General features: G+C 44.0%; 1 protein-coding gene across 1 annotated transcript in view; it reads left to right on the top strand.

The window, feature by feature from the left end:
• Nucleotides 1–23,366, top strand: part of CCDC149 (coiled-coil domain containing 149) — a 96,778-nt gene that overhangs the window by 66,713 nt on the left and 6,699 nt on the right. Inside the window, 7 exon segments of the mRNA XM_032632671.1 lie at nt 999–1,115; nt 1,921–2,093; nt 2,808–2,880; nt 4,289–4,373; nt 6,599–6,743; nt 15,063–15,139; nt 21,204–21,320. Of these exon segments, the coding sequence (XP_032488562.1) occupies nt 999–1,115; nt 1,921–2,093; nt 2,808–2,880; nt 4,289–4,373; nt 6,599–6,743; nt 15,063–15,139; nt 21,204–21,320 (787 nt within the window).

The following is a 23,366-nucleotide window of genomic DNA, read 5'->3' as shown; positions in this document are numbered from 1 at the left end:
TATATATATATATATATATATATATATATATATATATATATAAAAAGATCCTCCATCAAATGCTGCTACAGCAAACAGCAAGAACCTAGAGAAATTAACGTTTGGTTTGTCTCTGAAAAGTAACAGGTATTGCACTATAAAACTTTACAAAACTGGAGCAACAAAAACATTGTAATGTTTCAGTGCCAGTTCACAGAGTTCAGTAACTAATGGCTGTTGATGAGGGTGAGGAGAGCCTATGTATACATGTGAAAATATAAAAGGTATCCGATCTAGTTAATATTGCATGTAGATCCCGAATCTCCTCAAACCAAGATTCAGATAATTTCTTAAATCTGAATTAACACTATCAGTCCAGTTCATCTGCTGAGGTCAGAAAGGAAACTCTGCACAGTAGCTGTTTTCCTGAGTTGTGCAAAAAAAGAAAATTAAGTTTCTTCCCCAGCGTTTAAGTCCGGAACTACAGCAAAGTATTTCATCCATTGTCAACATTCATGGGGTGAGAGGCGATGAGGTTACTTAGGCTTAAATCTGAATTAGCACTGAGATGCAAGAGTCAGATAGGGACATTTTTAAGGCTCTTGATAGCATAGCCTAATTGTTAAGAATGTGGGAGCATGCCCATCTTAGCAGATACTTTACAACATTGTGTTATCATTTTTTAATCTTTGCTAAATTTAAAAGAGACACAGAGTTTTTTTCCCTCACTATGGCAGGGCTAAACAGGCTATCCCCCTTCAGATGCCCAGGCCTGTGTTCCCGTTAGCCTTATAGGTGTATGTGTGCACACATGTGTCTGTACATACAATATGGATTTAAAAAATTTTTTTAATTAATATTGGCAAGAAATTTCTTTGTCTTGTGCCTTTCTCCAGTATTTCTTGGAAAATCTTAACTTCCAACACTTTCTGCCTAGTATGCTTGGGGTTTCGTTTGGATCTATTCATTTTAACTCTCTCTCCCTCTCTCTCTTCTTTTTCTACCAATGGAAAATGCAGCTCTTGAGAATGACAATTGCCAAACAGAGGCTGGGAGACGAAGAAATCGGCGTGCGGCACTTTGCAGCCCATGAGCGTGAAGATTTGGTTCAGCAGCTGGAGAGAGCAAGGGAACAGGTTATCGCCAACATCTGTTATGAGTGGGGGATATGTTTGCACAGCTGAGCGTGACACAGAGAAGAGTAGACTGTGCCCCAGTTTCTCAGAGACTGTGGGGTTCTTGGAACGCGATTAGAGGAGGAAGGAAGATGCAGTTTGAATGCATTTACTGCTAGGTTCCCAAGCAGCCTTTTGCATTTCTGTCTTCCAGCAGGTCTGCTCTCTTACTTTGGGTGCCATTGTTCTGAACACAACAAGAAACCTCCCCCGTAACCAGGATAGACAGGGAGAGAACAAACATGACAGACTGGCCTTAATTTGCAAGTTTCCACTGAAATGCTGAGTGGATGCTTTTTAGGCAAAATCTCAACGGGTATCGAGCCCTAGTTAGGGAACAGCTTAGAGAGCCTAGACTTCGTTTTTCTCCTCTCACTAATTGGTTTTGAAGAGCAGAACATGATTTCTGGGCCTAGAGTGGTTTGAAAAAGTATGTATTTGTAAGACACTGGCTGTTGTTCCCAATATCTCGATTTGCCCTCTCCGAGCCCCTGGCTTTAGGGCAGGCTGCAGTTGGTAAGTGATCAGTTCTGTGTTTCCAAGCTGCTACAATCCGTCTCATCTTGGATATAGTAAGTATCTGGCCAGAAGTTGTTCCTTGCTTTTAGCTTTTATCATATTCCGATGTGTGGCACTTACGGTTTTATAGCAGACACTGGTATTAATAAGCTCTCTAAAAGTCAGTCAGACAAGTGGAAGGCTCGTCTCTAACCATAAAGCTGATGCCTGCAGAATACCTTGAGTAAGGGCACTTCTTTGGTTTCAGATTGAGTCTCTGGAGCATGACCTGCAGGCCTCTATGGACGAGCTTCAGGATGTTAAAGAAGAGCGGTCTTCCTACCAGGACAAAGTCGAGAGGCTCAACCAGGAGCTAAATCACATCCTAAGCGGCCACGAAAACCGAATCATTGACGTGGATGCCCTGTGTATGGAGAACAGGTAAGTGACCAGTCCCAGGCCCGCACTGGGGTAGGATGCTGGCTCTCCACTTGCCTGCAGGCTGGGAGTTATTTGCAGCCCTATTTACATTTAAGAAAACAGCCTCACAGTGAAAGGAAAGTCTCAACCCTAAAACAATGACATTAATGTCACACGTCAGTTGTGGCAGTAAGAAAAGAAGAACCACGTGCTTACATGCCTACATCCATACCCTCTTTCCCCCTGCCCTCCCCGGTTGGGTGAGAAGGGTAGGGAACCAGTGAAAGCTGCTTATTATTGCTATCAAGAAGACAGAAAAGAATAAAAAAATAAATTGAGAAATTCCCTGAGCTGTCTCTTTTCCCAGAGGCAAATTTCAGTGTGTGTAATGTGACTAACTTAATGCTGTGTCTGGTATTGCCTCTTGCTGCCTTGCTTCCCAGTGGGATCATCTTCATGAGAATTATGTGAAAACTGTGTTGATATCCCTTCGGGGATCTCGGCAGAGGGCTGTCCTAAAATGAGGTTTCAGTGAGCTGGGCGTACTTGACCTTGATCACCTCCATTTAAGAAGAGGTCACCAAGGGGCACTTTTTCTGCTTTCGGTGGTGGGAAGGCACTGTACGTAAAAGGTGGCTCTTTGGGTGTGTGGTTTTCTTTTTATCCTCTCCTACTTGAGTGTATGTTTTTTATTTTGCCTCCAAACTCTTCCTAGTTGTATATATTCTTTTTCAGGTACCTTCAAGAGAGATTAAAGCAACTTCATGAAGAGGTCAACCTCTTGAAATCTAACATTGCCAAATACAAGGTAGAAAATCATGATGGTGACGGTGATGATTCACTATTGTACATCTAAGTGTCATTCTATTTTAATTCCCTTTTATGTGCCGAAGATACTCTAGTGCTTGCCTGCCCTCCCAGATAGTTCAATAAGAGCTTTAACTGAGGAACCAGTAAGAATTAAACCCCAAACGGCAAACACAACAAAAACAGGTTTTGCAAGAGCTGCTTCTGTTATCTGGACAGGGCACACTGAGACCACCAGAATCTGGATGTGACCACTATACAGCCTCGGTCTATATTAAATTAGGTTTCCTATCCAGCTTTTCTATAAAGTGTTCTGTCATCAGATGTTCTTTGTCTCCTAATCATCCATAAGAAAATGATTTCTGAGCAATGAAGAAACAAAGATTGGGAAATCACAATCTAAACGATAATGTTCACGTCACACTAAAAGGACAGAATGTTTAAATTCTCCCCACTGTTATTTAGTCTAATTCCAGTGCCATTCGTTAGATAATATGTTTCTGCAGATGTTAGTTGTAAGTGTTATAATTAGCAAAATCTCCTGGGTTTCTCTGCTTTGAAAATAGATTGATTTCTCTTCCTGAGGGTGAAGTTTTGCAGCCGTCTCTGTGCTGGGGCAGCCATCTCATATTCCTGGCTTTTGACGTTCACTTTTTTCTCAGAAGTCTCCATGCTGTTCCTCCTTTAACAATCTGGGGCGGGGGGGCCCCACTTGAGTTTACACCCATCTATATATACACACACAGCCAAAGAAGAATACAGCTCTTAAAGTTGTATAATTAATACATAATTTAAAAAATGTGTATATGCATTCACTTAACAACATTTATTCAGTTCTTCTATGTGCCAAGCACTGGCTGTGTAGCACATATCAATTTTAATGTAACGTTCTGTTCTAGGAATGACACATATGCACTTCCTTAACCTTGAGTCCATGGCAGATTTCATTAATCAATCATGGCTTTTTCTTCCAGTCCAGCCACAGAAACCTTCCAGACACCACTAATGATCTTTTGGCATTGCTCCATGAAAGTAAACCTAGTCTCCATCTCATGTCTGTTTGGAAGGGGTTTCCATAACTAGTGACTTCACACATTAGACTGAGATCTTGCTTCAGATTTGATTTAATTTAACGAATATGCATTGAGTACCTTCTATATATAGGAGGATATAATTGCTGTAATTCTGCTGGGCACCAACTTAAAAAGAAAAAAACAAAACTCTTTACCAGGTCCATAAAAATCATAACTCTCTGGCAGGGACTCTGAATTTTAAAAGTTGGGCTAGCATTTGGAGTTTGTAAAGAGTTCTTGTGTGCTGGATGGGAGGATGCATCTACCGGAATTAGGTATTTTTCCATTATTGGCTTTTCTGACAGAGGTTTTTGTTTTCTCCCAATGCTGCTTTAGAATGCTCTTGAGAGACGGAAAAACTCAAAAGGCCAGGGTAAATCCAGCAGCAGTGCTCTGACTGGAGTCCTGTCTGCAAAGCAAGGTAGGGGTCATTTTCTGGGAGGGACCACCTATGATCACAGAATGCTAGCACTGTGGGTCCACATCTCGTTTTTTGAATTGGGAATGGAAGTGATCCTTAGAGCAGTCACCCCCAAACTCCCACCTGCATCAGGATTGCCTGGAGGGCTTATTAACACACAGATTACTGGGTCCCACCTCAAGAGTTTCTGATTTACTAGGTCTAGGGTGAGCCCGGAGAATATGCATTTCTAAAACGTTCCCAGATAATGCTGATGCTGGTTCGGGGACCCTGCTTTGAGAGCCGCTGCCTTAGAGGTCTCTCTAATGACTGGACCCCATTTGCATCTATTCCCCTAACTATGCTCCTCTTTCCAGAATGTTTTCCCTTCTGTAATCACCCGGTTAGCATCTCCAAGTGTCCGTTCCATCCTCATTGAGTTTCTCCTTTTCCTGGCCTCTATGATCAGACTAGAAAAGTCTCACAGCTGCTGAAGTCATTTTACCATGGCACATGTGCCTTTTTCAAAGAAGCTTTTATTTATTTTTATTTTTTATTTTTTTTGCGGTACGCAGGCCTCTCACTGCTGTGGCCTCTCCCGTTGCGGAGCACAGGCTCCAGACGCGCAGGCTCAGCGGCCATGGCTCACGGGCCCAGCCGCTCCGCGGCATGTGGGATCTTCCCGGACCGGGGCACGAACCCGTGTCCCCTGCATCGGCAGGCGGACTCCCAACCACTGCGCCACCAGGGAAGCTCTAAAGAAGCTTTTATTGATTGCAATTTTGTTCCTCCTTCTTGTCGATTCCAATGAAAAATAATGATCTTCCAGGAACAGTCAGGGGAAATAAATAGCAGAGAGCTTGCTTCTGACACTTAATATTTGGGAATTCAGTTCTAACCATGATCCTCAAGTGGACCGTGCTGGACTGGCCTGTTTTGGGCTCGTTGGCAGTGCAGACCAGCAAGGATCACGTGGCAGTCCTCATCAGAGCTACGGGGGATTAAAAGAAAATGGTGAATCTCCAGACTACCTAATAATCAAGGCACTTTTCCGAGCAACTTCTTTTTTTTTTTTTTCACTCAACTAGAAAAGGACACCCTCTATACAAACGTGAAGTAGCCCATCTAAGTATAGCTCTGGATATCCTTGATAGCCTTTGAATGTTGGATGTTTGAATGTTGAGACCCAGTCCTGTCACCGACCTGGGGAATGCTAGCCACACTCAAACACGCTGGCAGAGCCGTCAACCAGGCACAACCTTTCTAGAGAACCATTTGGTTCTCTGTTATAAAAAGCCTTAAACTGGTCCCCTTTGAGCCAACAAGAAATGATTACAGACATATGCGAGCATTTTGCCTCAAGAAAGTTCTTCCTACGTTAGTTATAATAAAAAACATTTGAAACAAAGTAATTGTCCAGGAGTAATTAAATAAATTACTGTAGATCTATGCATGGACTACTAAGCGGCCGTTACATTTTATATTTTAGTAGATATTCATGATGAGACATAAGGTTAAGTGAAAAAAGCAGAGCTTTTTCCCATTTTTGGAGAGAAATGTGTGAATTTGTGTGTCTACATATAGGCATATAGGAAATGGTGTTCAAAGATATATAATGAGAGATTTATATTATTTCTTCTTTTTTCTGTCTCATAGGAATACAAGTGGTTGTGGTCTTTTGGGGTTATCTCTTAGTTTCTAAAAACATGCATATACAAAATATATCTTGTGTTCTAAATAATCTCCTACATTATCTTACACCCACCAAGGGCACTGTGGGAAGCTGTGATATAAAGCGAGGAGCTCAGGACTAGAGTCATTTGCATTTGCATTGCTGTGTGACCTTCAGCTAATGCTTTTAATCCATCAGCACCTTGCTTTTCTGTCCATGAAATGGGAATAAATAACATTTTCCATGTTCTTTTTAAAATTTGAAGCCTCAAATGAGTTAGCGTGAGTGTTTCAAAAGCATAAAATACTGGACAAATGCAAAAAATTATTATCCTTTAAATAAAAGGTGTTGCTAAAAGTCCATGAGTACTTCCTCCTTTCTGTTTAACCCTCACACTAAATTTTATTTTTTTTCACTTTTGACACTTGAAGTGGACTCTTCAATTACAACACAGTAGCGTGTGGAAGCCGGGAACTGATCCCAGCTTCATTATCCAGGAAGAACTGACATTGGTTTGCATTCCAACGTTCCAGAAGGATTTAAGACTGAGTTGTAAATTTTATATCCCACCCAGTTCAGGATCTGTTATCTGAGGATCACGGGTGCAGCCTCCCAGCCACTCCACAGTCCATTTCTGATCTGAAATCTCTGGCAACAGCCCTGTTGGAGACAATCCATGAGAAAAACATGGTGATCCAGCACCAGAGGCAGACCAACAAGTAGGTGGCTGGACCCTGGGGTGCAGGGTGGGGTGCAGGAGATATGTGAGACAATGACTCTCAGCAGTGGGTGGCAACCAGGTGGTGGGCCTGCCGGCCTTAAGGGAAGAAGAGCCCTTAAATCTGGAGGGAAACTTATTGAGCTAGAACTGTGCTTCTGCATTATGACAGCATCTTGGCTCTCAGCTGGAACCAACATGGAAATAATACCGGTTCTTGCTTATTGGATGCTTACTCTGAGCCACTCACAGAGTAGTGCATATTACCTGGCTGATTTTGATGGTATGCTTGCCCGGGGGAACTTAATCTACTCTCCTCCACATCTTCTCTAGGGGAGGCACCTCCTCGTGCCATTTTAACCTCACAGCACAGCTTACTTGGGCTCTGAATAGCAGGAACACCCAAACATCAACTGTCAGGCAGCTGGGCCTAGAAGAGTCTCGTGCCACTTTTCCAGATCAGCAAAAAAGATGGTGAAAAGAAACAATAATTAAAACAGAATGTCTTATTTGGTTGCTATAAATATGTTGACTGTGTTGGGCAAAATCAAGCAAGTTAAAGTAGCAGGTCAGGACAACAGAAGCAAAATTGGAAGAGTTCAGAGAACGGTGAATAAACAATAAACTAAAGCAAAACACATTGCAAACAGGGCCAGCTTTGAGGACCAGAGACTCATGCAGTCACACATGGCCCAGTGCCCAGAAGGTCCCTGCACTTGGTCTAATCAATGCTTTGCGTCACCATCTCGAAAATCTTAATCTTTTTTTGAATAAGGGGGCCCTGAGTTTTCATTTTGCTCTGACCTCTGCCAATTACGTAGCTGGTCCTGCTTATAAGACCTACATGTGGAAGCAAAATGTAAGCGTGGAATACAGGAGCAAGTGCCCAAGGCTGGGCTTCCAGCACGAACAGGGAGGGGTCAGGGAATCGGGGGCCTGGCAAGGCGGGGTGCAAGGAGAGAGGCAACTGGAAAATGATGGAGAGTATTGTAAAAACAAAATAACAAAAAGAGAGGCCGGGAGTAAAGGGAAGATTGAGCAGGAGATAAAGATATATATATAAAAGAAGGCAGAGAGCAGTGGAGGGAGTCTGGGCAATCTCAAAGGGATGACAGGGGTAATTTATTGACAGAAGAAGTTCTAAAAATTCCTTTGAAAGAAATCTTAATCAAGGACTGAAACAGCCAGATGCCAAAATGGAGATATGCCTCTGGGGGAGGACGAAGAAACGGGAGTCTCCCCAGAATAGGTACCAGGTCTGTTTTATTCAGGTAGACTCCCCTGCCCCCGGCAGTGTCCCCAGGAGCCTTCTCTGTCCTCACCAGCTCCCTATAAGGCACCCACTGGGGCTCTTTCAAACCTCCTCAGGTCTTCTAAACCCTAGTCTGTTCCCAGCAAGTGACCTCAGCTCCTCTTTTACTGAGAAAACCAAACCTGCCTATCCTGAGCCACAAGGCTTGCTGCTCCCGCCAAAGCAATGTCTTCCATCCTATCCCTCCAGTCTCCGGGAAGCACACCAACACACTGTCCTGTTGGTCCACACCGTCCTCCCTCCTTTGGGTCCCAGCTCTCCTGTGACCTCCTCTTTCAACCTCTTCAACTTCTGCCCCTCGTCCTGCTTCTGCATCTTCACCCAGAAACCTCCCAGGTCTTCCTGAACCCCCCAAAGGGTTCCCGTGAGCTCCACTCACCTCCAATCTTTGTGAACAAGAGGCCACCTCTACTTCTTCAATAGCCACCCCCTCAAAGTGTGTTCTGGGGGGCACCTGTGTTAGAATTACCTGGAGGGGGTGCTTGTTTAGAAATGCAGATTTAGAGGGGTTTCTGGAGGGAATATCAGGATTCTGGATTTTAGCAAAGCCCCCAGTGATGCCACTGGGCAGGAACAAAAGATCACCTCGCTTCAACACCTCCCAAGACCTCTTGTGAATTTCCCATAGCAATCTTCCTTTGGAGATCACCAGTACCCCCAAACCCCACTTTCTCACCCTCATTGAATCACTCAGATTCAATGAGTCTAGAGTCTGGAGCATCCATCCCTTAGTACATTTTAAATACTTTGAAATGCTTGTGCCCTTTGACCCAGAGGGTCCGCTTCTAGGAATTTATCCTAAAGAAAAAAAATCAGAATGGTGCCCTAGATTTATACATAAGGTGGTTCACTGTGGATTCATTTATAAGAGTGAAAAAAACGGAAACAACCCAAGTATTTTTAAATTGGAGAATGGTTAAGATTACCGTAAATCCATAAGGCACAATACCATGCAGCCATTTAAAGCGTGATTTGAAGAATATTTAACGTGCTCTGCTCACCATCCTAATACCTAGGTTTGACCAACTTCCACTTGACTCAGGTTGAAGCTGTCCCAGGGCCAGTATGTTTGTCCACTTTGGTCACTGTTCTCTCCCAGTATGTCAGATAGTGCTGGGCCCACACTAGGTGCTTGTGATTACTTGATGAATGGATGATTGAATGTCCTCTAACCCTTTGTTCCTGTTCCCTTAACACTCACATGCAAACAGGCAGTAATTTTTATGGTTTTCATGCATTCATTCACTTATTCAGTATATATTTCCTGAGTGCTTGCCAAGGTCCTTCAGTGTACATCTCCTACCTGCCCCTTCTTCTTCCTTCCTACCAGACCATTACCTTGTCCTTGGGAAGATCCTCCCATCAACCCTCCATCCTCAGACCCCAGCTCACCTCCTCCACTGCTTGCCCGGCCACACTCAGACCCAACTGCCAGCTACAGTGCCGATCACGACACAAGCCTCCACTGAAAAGCCCAGCTGAGTCCCACCGCCTGCCAAACTCAGTATCCCCAAGCTGCTGGCCTGACACTCCCGCCTCTTGTGACAGATTGATTTCCTTATATGTTCCTCCCATACTCCACTGCAACCACACACATCCCCAGGTGCCATGGGCTCTCGCCCTCTGTTGAGAGAGACAGACATTTTCATTTTGCTGGCTTTATTTTTTTAATGTACCTTTCCATTTTTAACTACTATTTAATAATTTTGAACCATCTGTTGATTTACATTTTAAAAGGTTGAGCAACAATATATCTCCAAACTACTTTTATCTCTCAGCCACCCGATTCCCCTGCCTGGAAGAAACCACCATTCCTCCTTTTTTATGTATCCTCTCCAAGGATGCATATATAAGCAAACGCATAGTACATTTATATAGACACACATAAATGCTCATATATATTTATATAGACATAGATTTTCTTTTTTTTTTTAGTTTTTTTTTTTACAAATGGCAGCTAGTATTCATCAGAAAAAGTTTTTTTCACTGTCTTCCACCTTGCTTTCTTCTCTCATAACAATAGATCTTGAAGATTGCCTCATATCAGTACATAAAGTACCTAATGTGCCATTTTTAATCCTTCGAGGGTCTTAAGTTTCACACTTTCAATAAATGTTTTATTTGGGGGTATGGAAAGAAACGAATTATACAACAGATGGAGTGAGGGCTAAGAATAAAATGTGCATTTGATCTGCTTGCTGTTGTCCCCTGTGATTTAGCCTTTTGTACCTAAGATTTAAAAATAGCTTTGTTTGTCTGGAGCATTAGAAGTAGGAATACAGGTGCTCTGTTCTGTAACATTGTGCTCCCCCTGCTGCTTCTTCACTGCCTGGCACACCCCCCCTCTACCCCCCTACCCCCCACCCCCCGACACTGAGAAGGCCCAGTGGAAGCCATCTTGAAGAACTGATGAATAAACCTAGGACTTTATATTTTGAGAGGAAGTTCAATTAATAAGCATTTTGCTTGAGGGACTTCTTGTGAGTTTGCAGTTGTCTAGCTATGGTTAAAGAAGGGGCGGGGTTCACGTGTCTTAGAAACAGGTGGCAAAGCATTAATGAAGAGACAGACGTTAAGAGTTATGTCTCACAGCACACCACCTTTGGTCCTCCAGCCCTTCCCAGCAAGCCATCACTCTGCCAGTGCTGGGGTGTTAGCCGTGGTGGTTAGTACGTGAGGATACGCTGGCCTTTCGCTACCCTCTGTGCTTTGCCTAAAACTCTTCACTGCTCTCCCCACTCCCTGGCCAGTGGTAGTTCAAGGTAGTGGTAGTGGTGGCCAGTGGTAGTTCAAGACCTTGGAAGTTCAAGGTCTCGGAAGCAGCGGGAGCTGTCGGGGATCAGAGCAGAGATTCAAAAGAAGGTCCCGTGGGATGGAGGTGGGGGGCACAGTTCTCTCCAGTCTGTGGCGGGCCACGGCCACCTCTTCCTCTTTGGGATCGGGCTCCCCCCAGGACCCTCACTCAGAGATTCTTGCTTGCTGTGTTGTCCAGAGAGCAAGGACAGCGGCACAGTGGTGGCCGGCTCCTGGGTTCGTTCTGTCTTTGCAGATTTCCTGTGATGTTGCTATCATCAGTAACTACTACTGAAAACCTCTCTAGAAGCCTGGCATCTGGAGGATTTTTCTAGACTACTGGGTTGACATATGCTGAAATCTCTCCTATCCTAAAACAAGCCACCGCTAAATAAAAACTTTATTTTAAAATCTCTCCCGTCCTACCAAAAAAAAAAAAAAAACCTCTCTCAAGCCTGTTTATGCCTCAGGCTACTGCCCTGGCTGTCTCCTTGGATTCCCTGCTGAACTACTTGAAGAGTCATCTATATTCACTGCTTCAACCTTCTCATAGGCAACTTTTCCACCCCTGTCACTTGGACTCTGGATTTCACCCCTTCCTCTGTCTTGTAACAGCTCTCTCAAGGGTGGGGCATGTCTTCTTAGTGGCCTTTTTCATCCTGTGTGACCACCTTCTAGAATAAGACGATACTGACCATGCTGCCCCACCGGGAACCTTCTCTCCCCTTCCCCACATGCCCCTGGCACTCCTTTCCCCTCTCCACCTGTGCTTCTCTGGTCCTTTCTCACCTTCCGCGGGTGGTGCTCTGGCCCTCTGTTCTTCTGACATCTCACATTCTGCTGGGGAGCAGACCCACCCCCAGCGTACACTCTCATCTTCGCTCTCCCAGATCCTCCTGTCTCCCAGTTGTGCAGCTGTCTACCCCGATCTCCCGTAGGCACCTCCAACTTCTCATCTTCCTCCGTATTATTACTCCATCCCTTTGGCTTCCCTGCATCCCCTCTGCCTCCTTTGAGCCATCGTCATCACCGCCCAGTACGACACTCTCCTAACTGGTCTTTCTGCTTCCACTCATCCTCCTTCCAGTTCATTCTCAACCCCACATCAAAACCAGTTTTCTTAAACTTCCTTATGCTGCTTCTCTGCTTACAACCCTTCAATATCTCCTTGTGGCCAATGAATAAAAGTCTCGCCATTCTCCATATGGCAACAAGATCATTCATGATCTCGGTCCCTACAAGCCGCTCTGGATTCATCTTTCATTTAATGTTCACAGTCCTCTCCACAGTTCTGCTGAAGGACTTGTGTATTTCCAGGCTTGGGTTTTGATTCGGGACCCTCCACTTACCAGCTGTGTCACCCAGGGCAAGTTAGTTGGCCTCTAATAAACGTAATAAGAGCTACCTCATCTATTGTCACAAGGGGCTAAGGGAGATAATATTTGTGCAAGGCTTAGAGTAATACCTGGTACAGAACAAGTGATTAAATAACTATCAGCTGTTGTTGAAGCCTTCCACTGGTACTGTACTTGTGTATGTCTGTTTGTGTGCATCTGTCTGTCTCCCACCAGAATTTTAGTCCCTAAATGCAGGGACAGGGTCTGCTTCTCTTCAGTGTCCCCTACAGCCTCAGTAATTGTTGGATTGGTTGAACTTCATCGAACAGACCCTGTTTGTACTTCTACTGTCTCCATCTATGAATACTGCCAGCTATTGAGACTCAGATAACCCCCTTCTCTCTGTGGGCTGCATCACACCACGTTCCGTGGACCACCTGCCATATCTGTTCAGTGTGAGGCCAGTTAGAAGACTCTCTATCATTTGAAGTATCTTGGGTTATATTTTGCAAGTCCAGCTATGGCTGCATCCATATATCAGTTATGAACGGTTTTAAAGAGAACTTGCTTTAGGTGTGAGAATGCTGGTTTTCTAGTGCCATTAGGGGGTTATTGGTTAAGAGCATGTACTTGGGAGGCAGACTGAGGTATAGGTTAAAAATCCAGCCTCATCACCAGCTGAGTCCTACATGAGGTTTTGGTTAAGTTAACTAACTCCCCTGCCTCTGTTTTCTAATGGGAGGAGTCGAGTGTGGTGGGTGAGAACACTGGGGGTTGGGAAAAGACACAGCTTTGAGATGAACTGTGTGTCCTTGGACAAGTTGCTTAACCTCTCTGTTTGTTAGAGTTCACACGTGTAAAAGGAGGATAAAAATACAGTCAACGCTGCAGAGTTTTTGCCAGGTCAGATAAAAAAATGCATATTTAGTAGGTGTTTGGCATAGGCTCTGACTCAGACCTGGGACTCAGGAAAGATTAGTTGCTATTTGTGTTAACTGAGTTAGTGTAGTTGTTATTGTTATTGATGGCATTATTGTTACTATTACTACTACCACAACTTCTGCTGGGTCCATTTTATCACCTCCAGCCCTGCATCAGATGCTTATGTCAGGCTAAAGAAGAAAGCGGTCAGCCCTGACAAACTTAGGCAGAGTCCCTGAGAGTAGGTTGTTAGGGACCCCAGCAAATTCACCTCAGTGCATTTCTGGGAGACATGGCTGCGTTATCCAGGACCATCAGAAAAAATGCAGCCAAATGTCTCTGCACCACGCCTTTGAACATTGCCCTGACGGCATCCTTCATTGTCCACAGAAGAGTTAAGCCTTATCTTTTGTTTCCAAGAGGCAGCCACATACAGATGATCTGATCTCGCTACGAAGCAGGCATCAACTTGAACACTGCTGTGATTGCATCTCAGACCCATCAGCTGGTGAAAAGGGAGCTCGGATCAGAGGGTCTGAGCAAAATATTGAAAGTGAGATTACGAAAAGAGGTGTTTATTGAGGGGTCAGAGACATGAAAGCAGAATAGACCCAACACATAGAGTGAAAATTGAAAGTAATTGATAACTATGGAGAATTTAAGACTTAAGGAAAAGAAGAAAAGAAAACTCTAAGTACCTAGATGAACAAAACCACGTAGAGTCATGTCAAAGAGTTTTCTGTGAACTCAAAGGGAATATTAATTAAGACGCCGCAAGTGAATTCAGGTAAAATAAGGATGAATTCAAAGCCACATATATATGTGGAGATATATACATATTCATGTCTCGGTATGTATGTGGGTGTGTGCAGCTATGTCTGGAATATAAAGAGAGGTAGAAGAACAATTCTGGTGTTCTGGTTTCTCCTGCTGAAAGGATTTGAAACTTGGCTATTAAGGTGATTTCTACATCATTTTAGCACAGCAATGCCAAGAAAATCCGCCAAAGATAAAGACTGGTTTTTCAATTTCCAGGCCAATGGAAAATGATTGAAGTTTTAGATGACTATCAAATCATTTCCCAACTATATTTAATTTTGTGTAGAGTGAAGGAGGGAAAATATATGCCCACATTTATGTCTTTCCGTGCATATAGACAAAGTTTGGCTTCCAAGTAAACAGCGTAATCTGTTCAAATACACATTCTAGATCTTATACATCACAGTGAGTCAGAATGGGCACCTTGGAAGGCAGTGTAATTATTCTAGTGATTCTGTAATTTCTGAAAAGTTTTTGATATGCCTATTTTTAAATTCTCTCCGGAGATCATTACAAGCCATGAAAAAAAGGAAAGCATTTATTTAATCAAATATATTTATTGAGCACCTACCATCTACCAGACATTATGCTAGATATCAAGGATATGGACATCTGTAAGCCATAGTTTAGGTCTAAGAAGGCAGATCTTATTATTTTATTACCTCTAAGTAACATTACCAAGCATGTTCTTTCATATTATTTGTTAGACTTGGTTGTTTCTGAAATTCAGATCCACCCTCAAAGAATCAGGGTGTGATACTTGTAAGAGTATTCAAAATTAAGTGTCATCTTTAGCATTGAGCAAATAGAAATGATGTAAGATGTCTGGGCAGTTTTTAGAATCATTGTTTGGCTGTGCAGCTACCTTTGTGTGAGAAGATTCACTTGAATGGCAACATTTCAGTAATTTTTAAATCATTTTTAATTGTTCACTTTATATTTTCATATGTACTTCCAATAGAGTATGTGTGTGTGTAGCAAACACACACACACACAGTTTTTAGCATATGTCTAAGTCTCAAAACATGTTGTCTCTATTAGGGCACTAGGGGGCTTCCCAAGTATCCTGCTTACAGCCCTGAGAGCTGATGAGATCCATGTTCATTGGTGTCTATTGTCATTCTCTCCCCTTTTCCAGAATCCTAGGGAATCGGGTGGCTGAACTGGAGAAAAAATTAAGAACTCTGGAAGTTTCTGGTTTGTGGAGTCTTCCAGGTAAGTAGAACTTCATGAAAATTTTCTTTTTTTGAAAAAAAAGTTTCTTGTTTTGAAAATTTGCAGAGCAGACTTTACCTTTTTAATGTTCTTTTATTTGATGATCGTTGCTGAGAAATCTACAAGTGTTTTAAACTTAGAAGCCATCATTTTGGAGGAATCAGAAAAAAATAATAAATATGCAAGGTGAACTATGAAGTTTTACTAATCTAAATTCTGAAATTGTCATTGTATATGTCTGTATATATTTTATTTTTAACTTTTATGAGTATGGTAAATTGCTTCATTTTTTTCCCTGTAGGTGTCTTATAGAGATGTATTCAATTTAATCATCACCCCAAAAATGAATATAGGAACTCACAAAAATTTATTCTAGTTAATCATCAGTTCTAAAAATGAATGTACAAACTTACAAAGACTTGTTCAATTTAATCATCAGTCCTAAAAATGAATATAAGAACCAACAATTGTCTATCCCAAATGCACTTTATAACCTCCTTCTCTCTTCCCCCGCCCCATCCCATTTGTTATGTAGATCGAAAATCAAAACTTCCTCTGGAGATTATTTCTTGCAGTTGTACAGGGTGTGAAGAAACTGATGTTTCACTTTAATTAGCTATATTTACCCATTTGTCCTGGTAAAATACCCCCTCCATGAGACCCCTGTCAGCTATTCTTTCTCTTCACATTCTCCAGAAAGTTATATTTATCATTTCCACCACCTCCTCTTTCCCTGGAAACAACTTTGTAGGAATATTTTTAGTTACTTAACCTTTCTGCACAAACCCTTTTCTACCCTTGAATCATATTGGTTGCTTCCTTGTAATGGATGAGAAATTAACATTGCCACGGGGACATGGACAAAACCACATGCTTTCTTAATATAAATCTGAATAGCCACCTTAGGTTGCCTGGAAGTGTGTTTCATAAATTGGAGTTTTTAGTAGAGATTCCTTGAACTTGATGTCAAAAGACCTAACAGACCTAATTAGTGGCAAGTGCCATCCTGGGGATTTGAATGATCCATTTTGCACAAGAACATTTTGATGCAGTTAAAACCTTATCTCCTTTGAAGGCTTTTCTTTTATTGCATTGAATTTCAACACAGTCAGGCAAATTTTTCGTTTATTTGTGCAGTCAGATTGCTATTTCTGTGCATGTACTGGAGTTTGGATTTTTTTTTTCTCTCCAAATGACTTAGTGAGATTTCACAATGTTTTATTTCTACAACTTATGTAAAAAGACGGAAGTTGAATAAATGAAAGAATGCTGAGAATTTCCTATCTCTGCTGTTGTTTGGTCTAGGTTAGAATGGCTATTATGCAATAACAGTTGTTTCTTTCTTTTTTTTGCTGCCTGAAGGCCTGAGCTACAATGTTTCCGTAGGATTTGGGAGTATGTTCTATTTGAAATATCTTTGTTTGTGGCTAATAGCAGTGCATTAATATCATCCCTGCATGTAAATAAATAGAAATGCATTCTCTATGTATCCTTGCACTTTTCTGATTAGAACAGCCAATTGAAATAGAGAATTCAATTAGCACAAAGCAAATATTAAATGGTAAAATTAGTTTGGATGGCAGTAACTGAATGGATTTTACGCCCTAGCCATGTTTGTTCTAATCTCTGGCCTCCACATAGATACAAAGTGGGAGGACAGAAATAAAGAGCGGCGATTCCCCCGATCTGACACAGTTTATGTAATGGTGATAGCATTGCCCTGGTGCAGTGATGAAGGGGGCTGTAATGAGGTGTCACCTTATGATCATTTTCAAACCATGGTGAGATTGGGGGGTGGGGAGTGGCCTCTTTTAGTGCAAATCAGACCAGTCTCTCCTGTCTGCTCATTGTTCTGTGGTCTCCATTTAACCTTCTGAATAGCGGAGCAAGAGGAAGTATGTTCTTTTTTCCTTCTCTTCTTCCTCTTCCACCTCCTTTTCCTCTTCTTATTCCACTTTGCTCTTCTCTTCTTCCTCTTCCTCTTTCCCCAAGTAAGAGCCAAATCATAGGATTTCAGCCAACTGGAGGGGATTGAGTCCCAGTGGTTTCAGAGAATTGCTAGCTCTCTCTTATTTACCAGCATCTTGAAAGGATCAGTGGCTTCTCTAATAAATCAACCCATAATATACTGATACCTTTTTGAGCATCAGCTTTGTGAATTCAATCCTGTACCAGGCATTCTAGACATGCCCCTCGCCCCCTCCAAGAATCTACAGTCCCACTAGGGAAGTAAGATGAATATGCATCAAACAGTGAAAAGAAAGCACAAAATATTACATAATTAAGTATCAATTAAGTGATAAAGATGTTAGTGTGTGAGCCAAGTCATCGAATGGCTGGACTTAGAAGGACAGATGAGAGCAGAAAGTTCAAGGATGGCAAATGCTTGGTGTATATAACCAACACCATTCTCATGCCAGTGGCAGGCATTGCTAATCAATCACATCACTCCTTGCTGATCTCACATGCGGTCCTAAAAACAGTCTTGCATTTTTGCTTTCCAAGAAGCCACCTCTTGGTCAGAGTAGATATGTGAGAGAGAACATTTTTCTCTTTCCTGATCTAGTCTGATCCCCTCATTTTAGATAAGAAAACAGAAGCTCAGGAAGTTAGGTGATACCTAAGACCACAGAGGCTGAACTCAGGTGTTCAGATCTTCATTTCAGTGTTCCACCTGCACTGGGGAAGTACAATTCAGAGAAGAGGGACACACACAGGGCCTGAGGGTTGTAGAGTGTAGATTAGATCAGCTGGGGATTGGTTCTCAAAGCAAGTTGAATTGGAGAAGAAAAATTCAGAAGCTGGAACCATCTATCCTGAGACTTTAAAGGACCATTGTGAAGGAGCCCATCACTCATTACTATAAGGCAGAATTACTCTTGGACTTGGAGCATGCTATGATTTTCCTTTGACTCTCTTCTCCCTCCCGCCTCGCTCTCTCAGCCAACAATATATAGCTCTTGATGGTGTCTGATAAAGTTGGGGCAAATGTGTGATCTTGCTGGGAAGTAGACAAGTCTAACAGATGTCACAGCCCACATGGAAAAATCATCTGGAAAGCAGAGTGTACTCCAGACTGTTTAACGGGTCCCTGAGAAGTGGGAAAGGCACGGGGCTATTTTGAGGAAGCCAGGGGGTGGGCTGGTTGGCCATGCCCTTCAGGGAGGAATGACCCTCCACCTTCCTCAGCCCCTACCTGTCAGCCTCATTCTCCCAGCCTTATGCTGGAGTCTGCAGGTGAGAATCATGCTTGGGGGGAAGGGGGGGACTGGGGAGATTTCCTGGATGTGCTCACGCTCTGGAAAGAAATACTGAAAGCCAGAAAAAAATCTGGCAAGAGCAGAGCCTGGCTCTTTGAGCTTTTTATTTGAATTCTCTGTTCTCCACTCTCAACATCAGCCTGAGGAAGAAATGTGCATTTTGAAAGTAACTGGCACATTTTGGAGCAGGGGACGAGGGACGTTGTATTACAGGGAATGAGGAGGGCTTCCAGAAACTCAAACACCAGTTGAATGGAAGGGCCTGTGTGACCTACATTGGTTGTGGTTCACATCTAGTTCGTGGATCTCCCTCACCCCACTCCCCAGTCCCAAGAACCAAAGTGCAACTAGGAGATAGCAGACCATCAGTTTAGAGCTCAATTTAGTCAACACAGATAGAATCCGGGCTTAGCTGGAAACAGTAGAACTGAGAGCCTTCTAAGGAAGGTCTTTGAATTCTTCAAATATTTTGCAAAAACCAAATCTTGGCATTTTACCATCAGATAAGGAAATGATCTCTGCACGCAGGGATTTAGGGAGGTTTTTAACTTCTCCCCAGCCCCTACTTTGACTGGAAATGGATGAATGGCGGCTTCTATTTCCCTTGTCTGCATGCCTGTTGCTCAGATCCTTGGAGAAGTTCTATGTGCTGGTACCAGTGTTTTTGAGGAGCCATTGCGGAGTGGATAATCCCTGTGGTTGGAAACAGCCACGGAGACATGCTGCCCTGGAGAATTCCTCACAGTAGGAAGGGCCAAGGCTCCCCGCACCATCCACCTGGTGCCTTAGTCACTCGGCTACAGCCAGCTCCCAACTCTGCCCATAATTCTGATTCCTTGGCCACAGGGCAGAGGGGACTTGGAAGGTTTGTTGGGACACAGAGTGCAGAGTGTGCCTCTTCCTGAGTCCCCTTACGGTTAGAGAGCTTCCAGCCTACCTTCTAGAGAAAGATGGGTCAGGAATTGCAGTCCCGTCCCTGACTTGAGGACAGTAACTGTTGCCTTGGTGGAGAGAAACAAAAGAAGCCCACCTGCGGCACCTGCTATGGCTTCATAACGACCATTAGTTCCTCATGGTGTTTCTAAATTTTATCTTTGCAGCACAAAAGAGTCCTGACTGGGTTGACTTCATTCTGAGAGCCTCTTAAAATATCCCAAGGTATAGCTCAAATGATTCTCCTTGGGAAACCTCTCCAGACTGTGGTCCTGAAGATTTCGGGACTTTTTCCACTTGAGACAATAGCTGTGCTGGTGGAGAACTTCAGGGTCAGCTCCGATCAGATTTCTCTTCTGGGATGACCCTCATATAGCGGAAACCAGAGACCAATGGCTGCTAGTAACATACTCCATCTGCCTGTGGCAGCTGCAAGCCCCCATGCCCACCAAGACATCAGGATTTCCAAGAATGCATCAGCCACTTTATGCACAGTTATCAGCTGTTTATGAAGCACCTGTCATACGCCAAACTCTCTACTACAGTCTTGGAAATCAAGTTAATAAGACGTGCATGGCCTACAGGGAGGGTAGTATTATAAACAAGTTGAGGGCTCCGAGGTACAGACCAAGGTTCACCTGGCTATCCAAGGGAGTGGACATCTTGACCCAAATACCATTCTGTGCTCTGCCAAACATGAAACCGAGTAGAGTCATAGAACTTTAGAGCCTCTGATCTGAGCCCCAGAGACGTTCAAGTGACTTGGCTTCAGATAAGGTCTCATCCAAAGTCAGACAGTTGAGGCTGGAGCATGGGCTGGGCCATGGCCCCCAGGGTTTTTGCTGTTGGCATGGTGGTTCCCGCCGAGAGAATCTTCAGGGCTCATGGGCAGGAGTTTGGGATCAAATCCTACCTGCAGGGCTCTCCTCATCACCGGGGCAGCATCACTTTCTGTGTACGTGTCTTGTGTCCATGTGTCTGTGCTCATCAGCTCATGTTTCAAAGCCACGCTTCCCTCATCCTCACCCCCATACCTTGCCATGGCCTCAAAAGTAGAGTTGTAGTGGTTTTCCTTTCCTCCTTCTCTTTGCCTCAGGCTCTCTCTATCCACTCAGGGAGTTCATGTGAATCCATAAAAGGCTTTGGCTGGTGCAGGTCTCTATGTCCTAAGTAGAGTTTAGCTGTGATCATTTAGGGAACCTGATGCTACCTGCCTTATGACATACTTATGATTCGCTCTAAATGACCAAAACTAATTAAATCAGAGATACGTGTAGGGCAGTTCTGTCTCCACCATAAAGTAATAATTCAATGTGTGAAATTTATTGAGCGCTGACGAAATGCCTAAGTGCTTTACATGAATCAGTTCATTTTATCACTACCACCCCATGAGGTGGGTGCTGTTATTCTTCCTTACTTTACAGATGAGGGCTCTGAGGCTCAGAGAGGTTCAGTGACTTGCCCAAGGCCGCCCAGCTAGCAAGCGATGGGGTCCAGGACACAAGCACTAGAGCGTGGCTCCAGAGCCTGCGCTCAAAGCACCCTACTGCTGTCGTTATTATTGTTATTGTCTCACCCAGACCAAAGCCACTCAGTTTTTGGCAGACATAGCAGGCTACCCCTTAACGGTGGCATTTGTGGGCAGCCATGTCCTAAGCAGACTCTAGGACTAAAAGACAGCTGGCCCTGGACGTTCCTGCCGGGTCCTCGCACTGCAGAGAGGGCAATGCTGGCCCTTTCCCTCCCATAGCACTCCCTACAACTGAAGAAGGTGCCTTGTTCACCCAAACAGCCAGTCCTTTGTGTGGGATGAGTGTGACCGTGACTCCAGTGGTGACATAATATGTCCATTTTCCTCTTTTCCATGACAGGAGGCAAAGACACCATACTGTTTGGTGACCCCGCTCTTCCCACCACGCAGAGGTCGAGATCCCCACTGCTCAAGTTCGTCGAGCAGCTCACTGAGAACAAAGCGAGTCCCAAGGATGGTAAGCAGCCCTTGATTTCTTGCTCTTTCTTTGCCTGGCCAAGCCCTCCAGGGGCTTGGAGGACATCAGTCCTTCGCCTTCCGGCAGCTTCTGTGGCACTGTTGGGTCATCCCTCATGTTTCTTCTTGTTGCCTATGTGGGTTTGTCTTGTTTGGAGCTTCCTGCAGAACAAACATCCCTGTACTCTCAGCGTGGCGGCATAGAGCTTAAGAGCGGGGGCTCAGGCTTTGAGCAACCTGGGTTCATATTCCAGCCCCACGTCACACTGGCTGTGAGAACTTGGACTGGTAACCTCAACCTCAGCTTCCCTACCTATAAGATGGTGAGATATGGTACCAACGTCAGGGAAATCTTGGCACATTGCCTGGCAATGTGGTAAGTGGTCTAGGAATCAGTTGGATGGAGAAAAAAATTTCTTTACCAGGCACACTTTCTGGAGGCAGTGTGTTTTGAAGGAGATCAAGGGCCCATTTAAGGTGCCAGATGAAGCAACAGGGTCGAGAACCAGATCTCTTCCCAGGTGGCAGTCTCATTTCCCTGACTAAACTATCCTTCACATCTTTCTGAGTTTTGCTCATCTGCTCCCTCCGCCCCCAGTGTGGTTACCAGCTTCCAAGATGGCCCCAATTGATCTCCACTTCCTGGCGTTTGTGCCCTGTGTAGTCCTCTCCCACACTGTATCAGCGTTGGTCTGTGTGACTGATGGATTACAGCAGAAGTGATGGTATGTGAGTTCTGAGGCTGAGTTATGAAAGACTTGTGGAATCTGCCTTACTGTCTCTACCTTGGATCATTCACTCTGGAGGAAGCTGGCTGCCATGTCCTGAGGATTCTTGAGCAGCCCTACATGATCTTCACGTGGCCTGGAACTGAGGCTTCCAGCCATCAGCCACGTGAGTGCGCCATCTTGGAAGCAGATTCTCCAGCCGCAGTCAAGCCTTCAGATGACAACAGCCCTGTTTAACATTTTGATGACAACGACGTTGGAGACCATTCGCAAGAACCACCCGAATAAACTGCTCCCAGGCTCCTGAGTCTTAAGCTGCTAAGTTTTGAGACAATTTGTTATACAGCATTAGATAACTAATATACCCAGCACACGGGTGTCACGCTTCTTTCCTGGATTTCTACATTTCCTCTCCATCTTCTCTTGCTCAGAGTCATGCCTGCAACCACACCTCTATGAAAATATTTTTGAAATTTTTTCCCAGTGGGTCCCATCTGCAGAATTACAGTCCCATATTTCCCAAAGCACAAATTTTCCCACCTGCATATTCTATGGACTTCTCGAGTATGACATCACAACTCTTCCTGCTTCCTCTTTTTGTCACTTAGCTATCCAACAGAGTCATCATCAACCACCGTCCACTTTCCTTCTCCATCCATATCTAGTCTGCTGCTACTATTTCGTCAGAGTTTCTTGTATCTCCATTTCTACCACCTCTGGCTTGGCCTAGGCCCTCTTGACCTTCTTGGCAAGGCTTCCATCCTGGTTTTCCTGCCTCCCAGAATCTCCTTACTCCCTTCCCGTCTTCATCCTGCTGCTGTGGGATGAAGCTTCTGGAGCACTGCTTTCCATCATGGTTGTACTCTGCTCAAAAATCTCAAGGGGCTCCCAACTGTCTCTTGTTAGCTGTTGTATAATAAAACACCCCACAACTTAGAACTTCAAGCAACAGCTGTGTATTATTTATCCTGAGTCTTTGGATCCGATGGGTGGTTCTGCTAATCTGAGCTGGGTTCAGCAAGGCTCACTCCTGCTTCTGTACAGGTGTGTTTTGAAGAATAACCAGATCACTCGTACTAGTGCATGGAATGGTAAGAAGAGAAGCCTGGACAGGTCTAGGATTTCAACAGAGAGGTTCCCCAAGCACATGCGGGAAGAATTCCTGGAGAGAGCTCCTGACATGTGGGGTTCCCACACTGGCCAGAAGACAAGGCTGGGACTTTCTAGCCAGCAGCGTGTGGCTCTTTGCAAGGCTGGCCTGTAACACACCGTAGCCCGCTGTGCAGTCTGGAACATGTCTTGGCTGGTGGTCATCCCAT

The sequence above is a fragment of the Phocoena sinus genome, chromosome 5 (assembly GCF_008692025.1).
Source record: "Phocoena sinus isolate mPhoSin1 chromosome 5, mPhoSin1.pri, whole genome shotgun sequence".
Classification (NCBI taxonomy): Eukaryota; Metazoa; Chordata; class Mammalia; order Artiodactyla; family Phocoenidae; genus Phocoena; species Phocoena sinus.
Note: the sequence above shows the minus strand (reverse complement) of the source record. Positions and strands in the feature narration are given on the sequence as shown.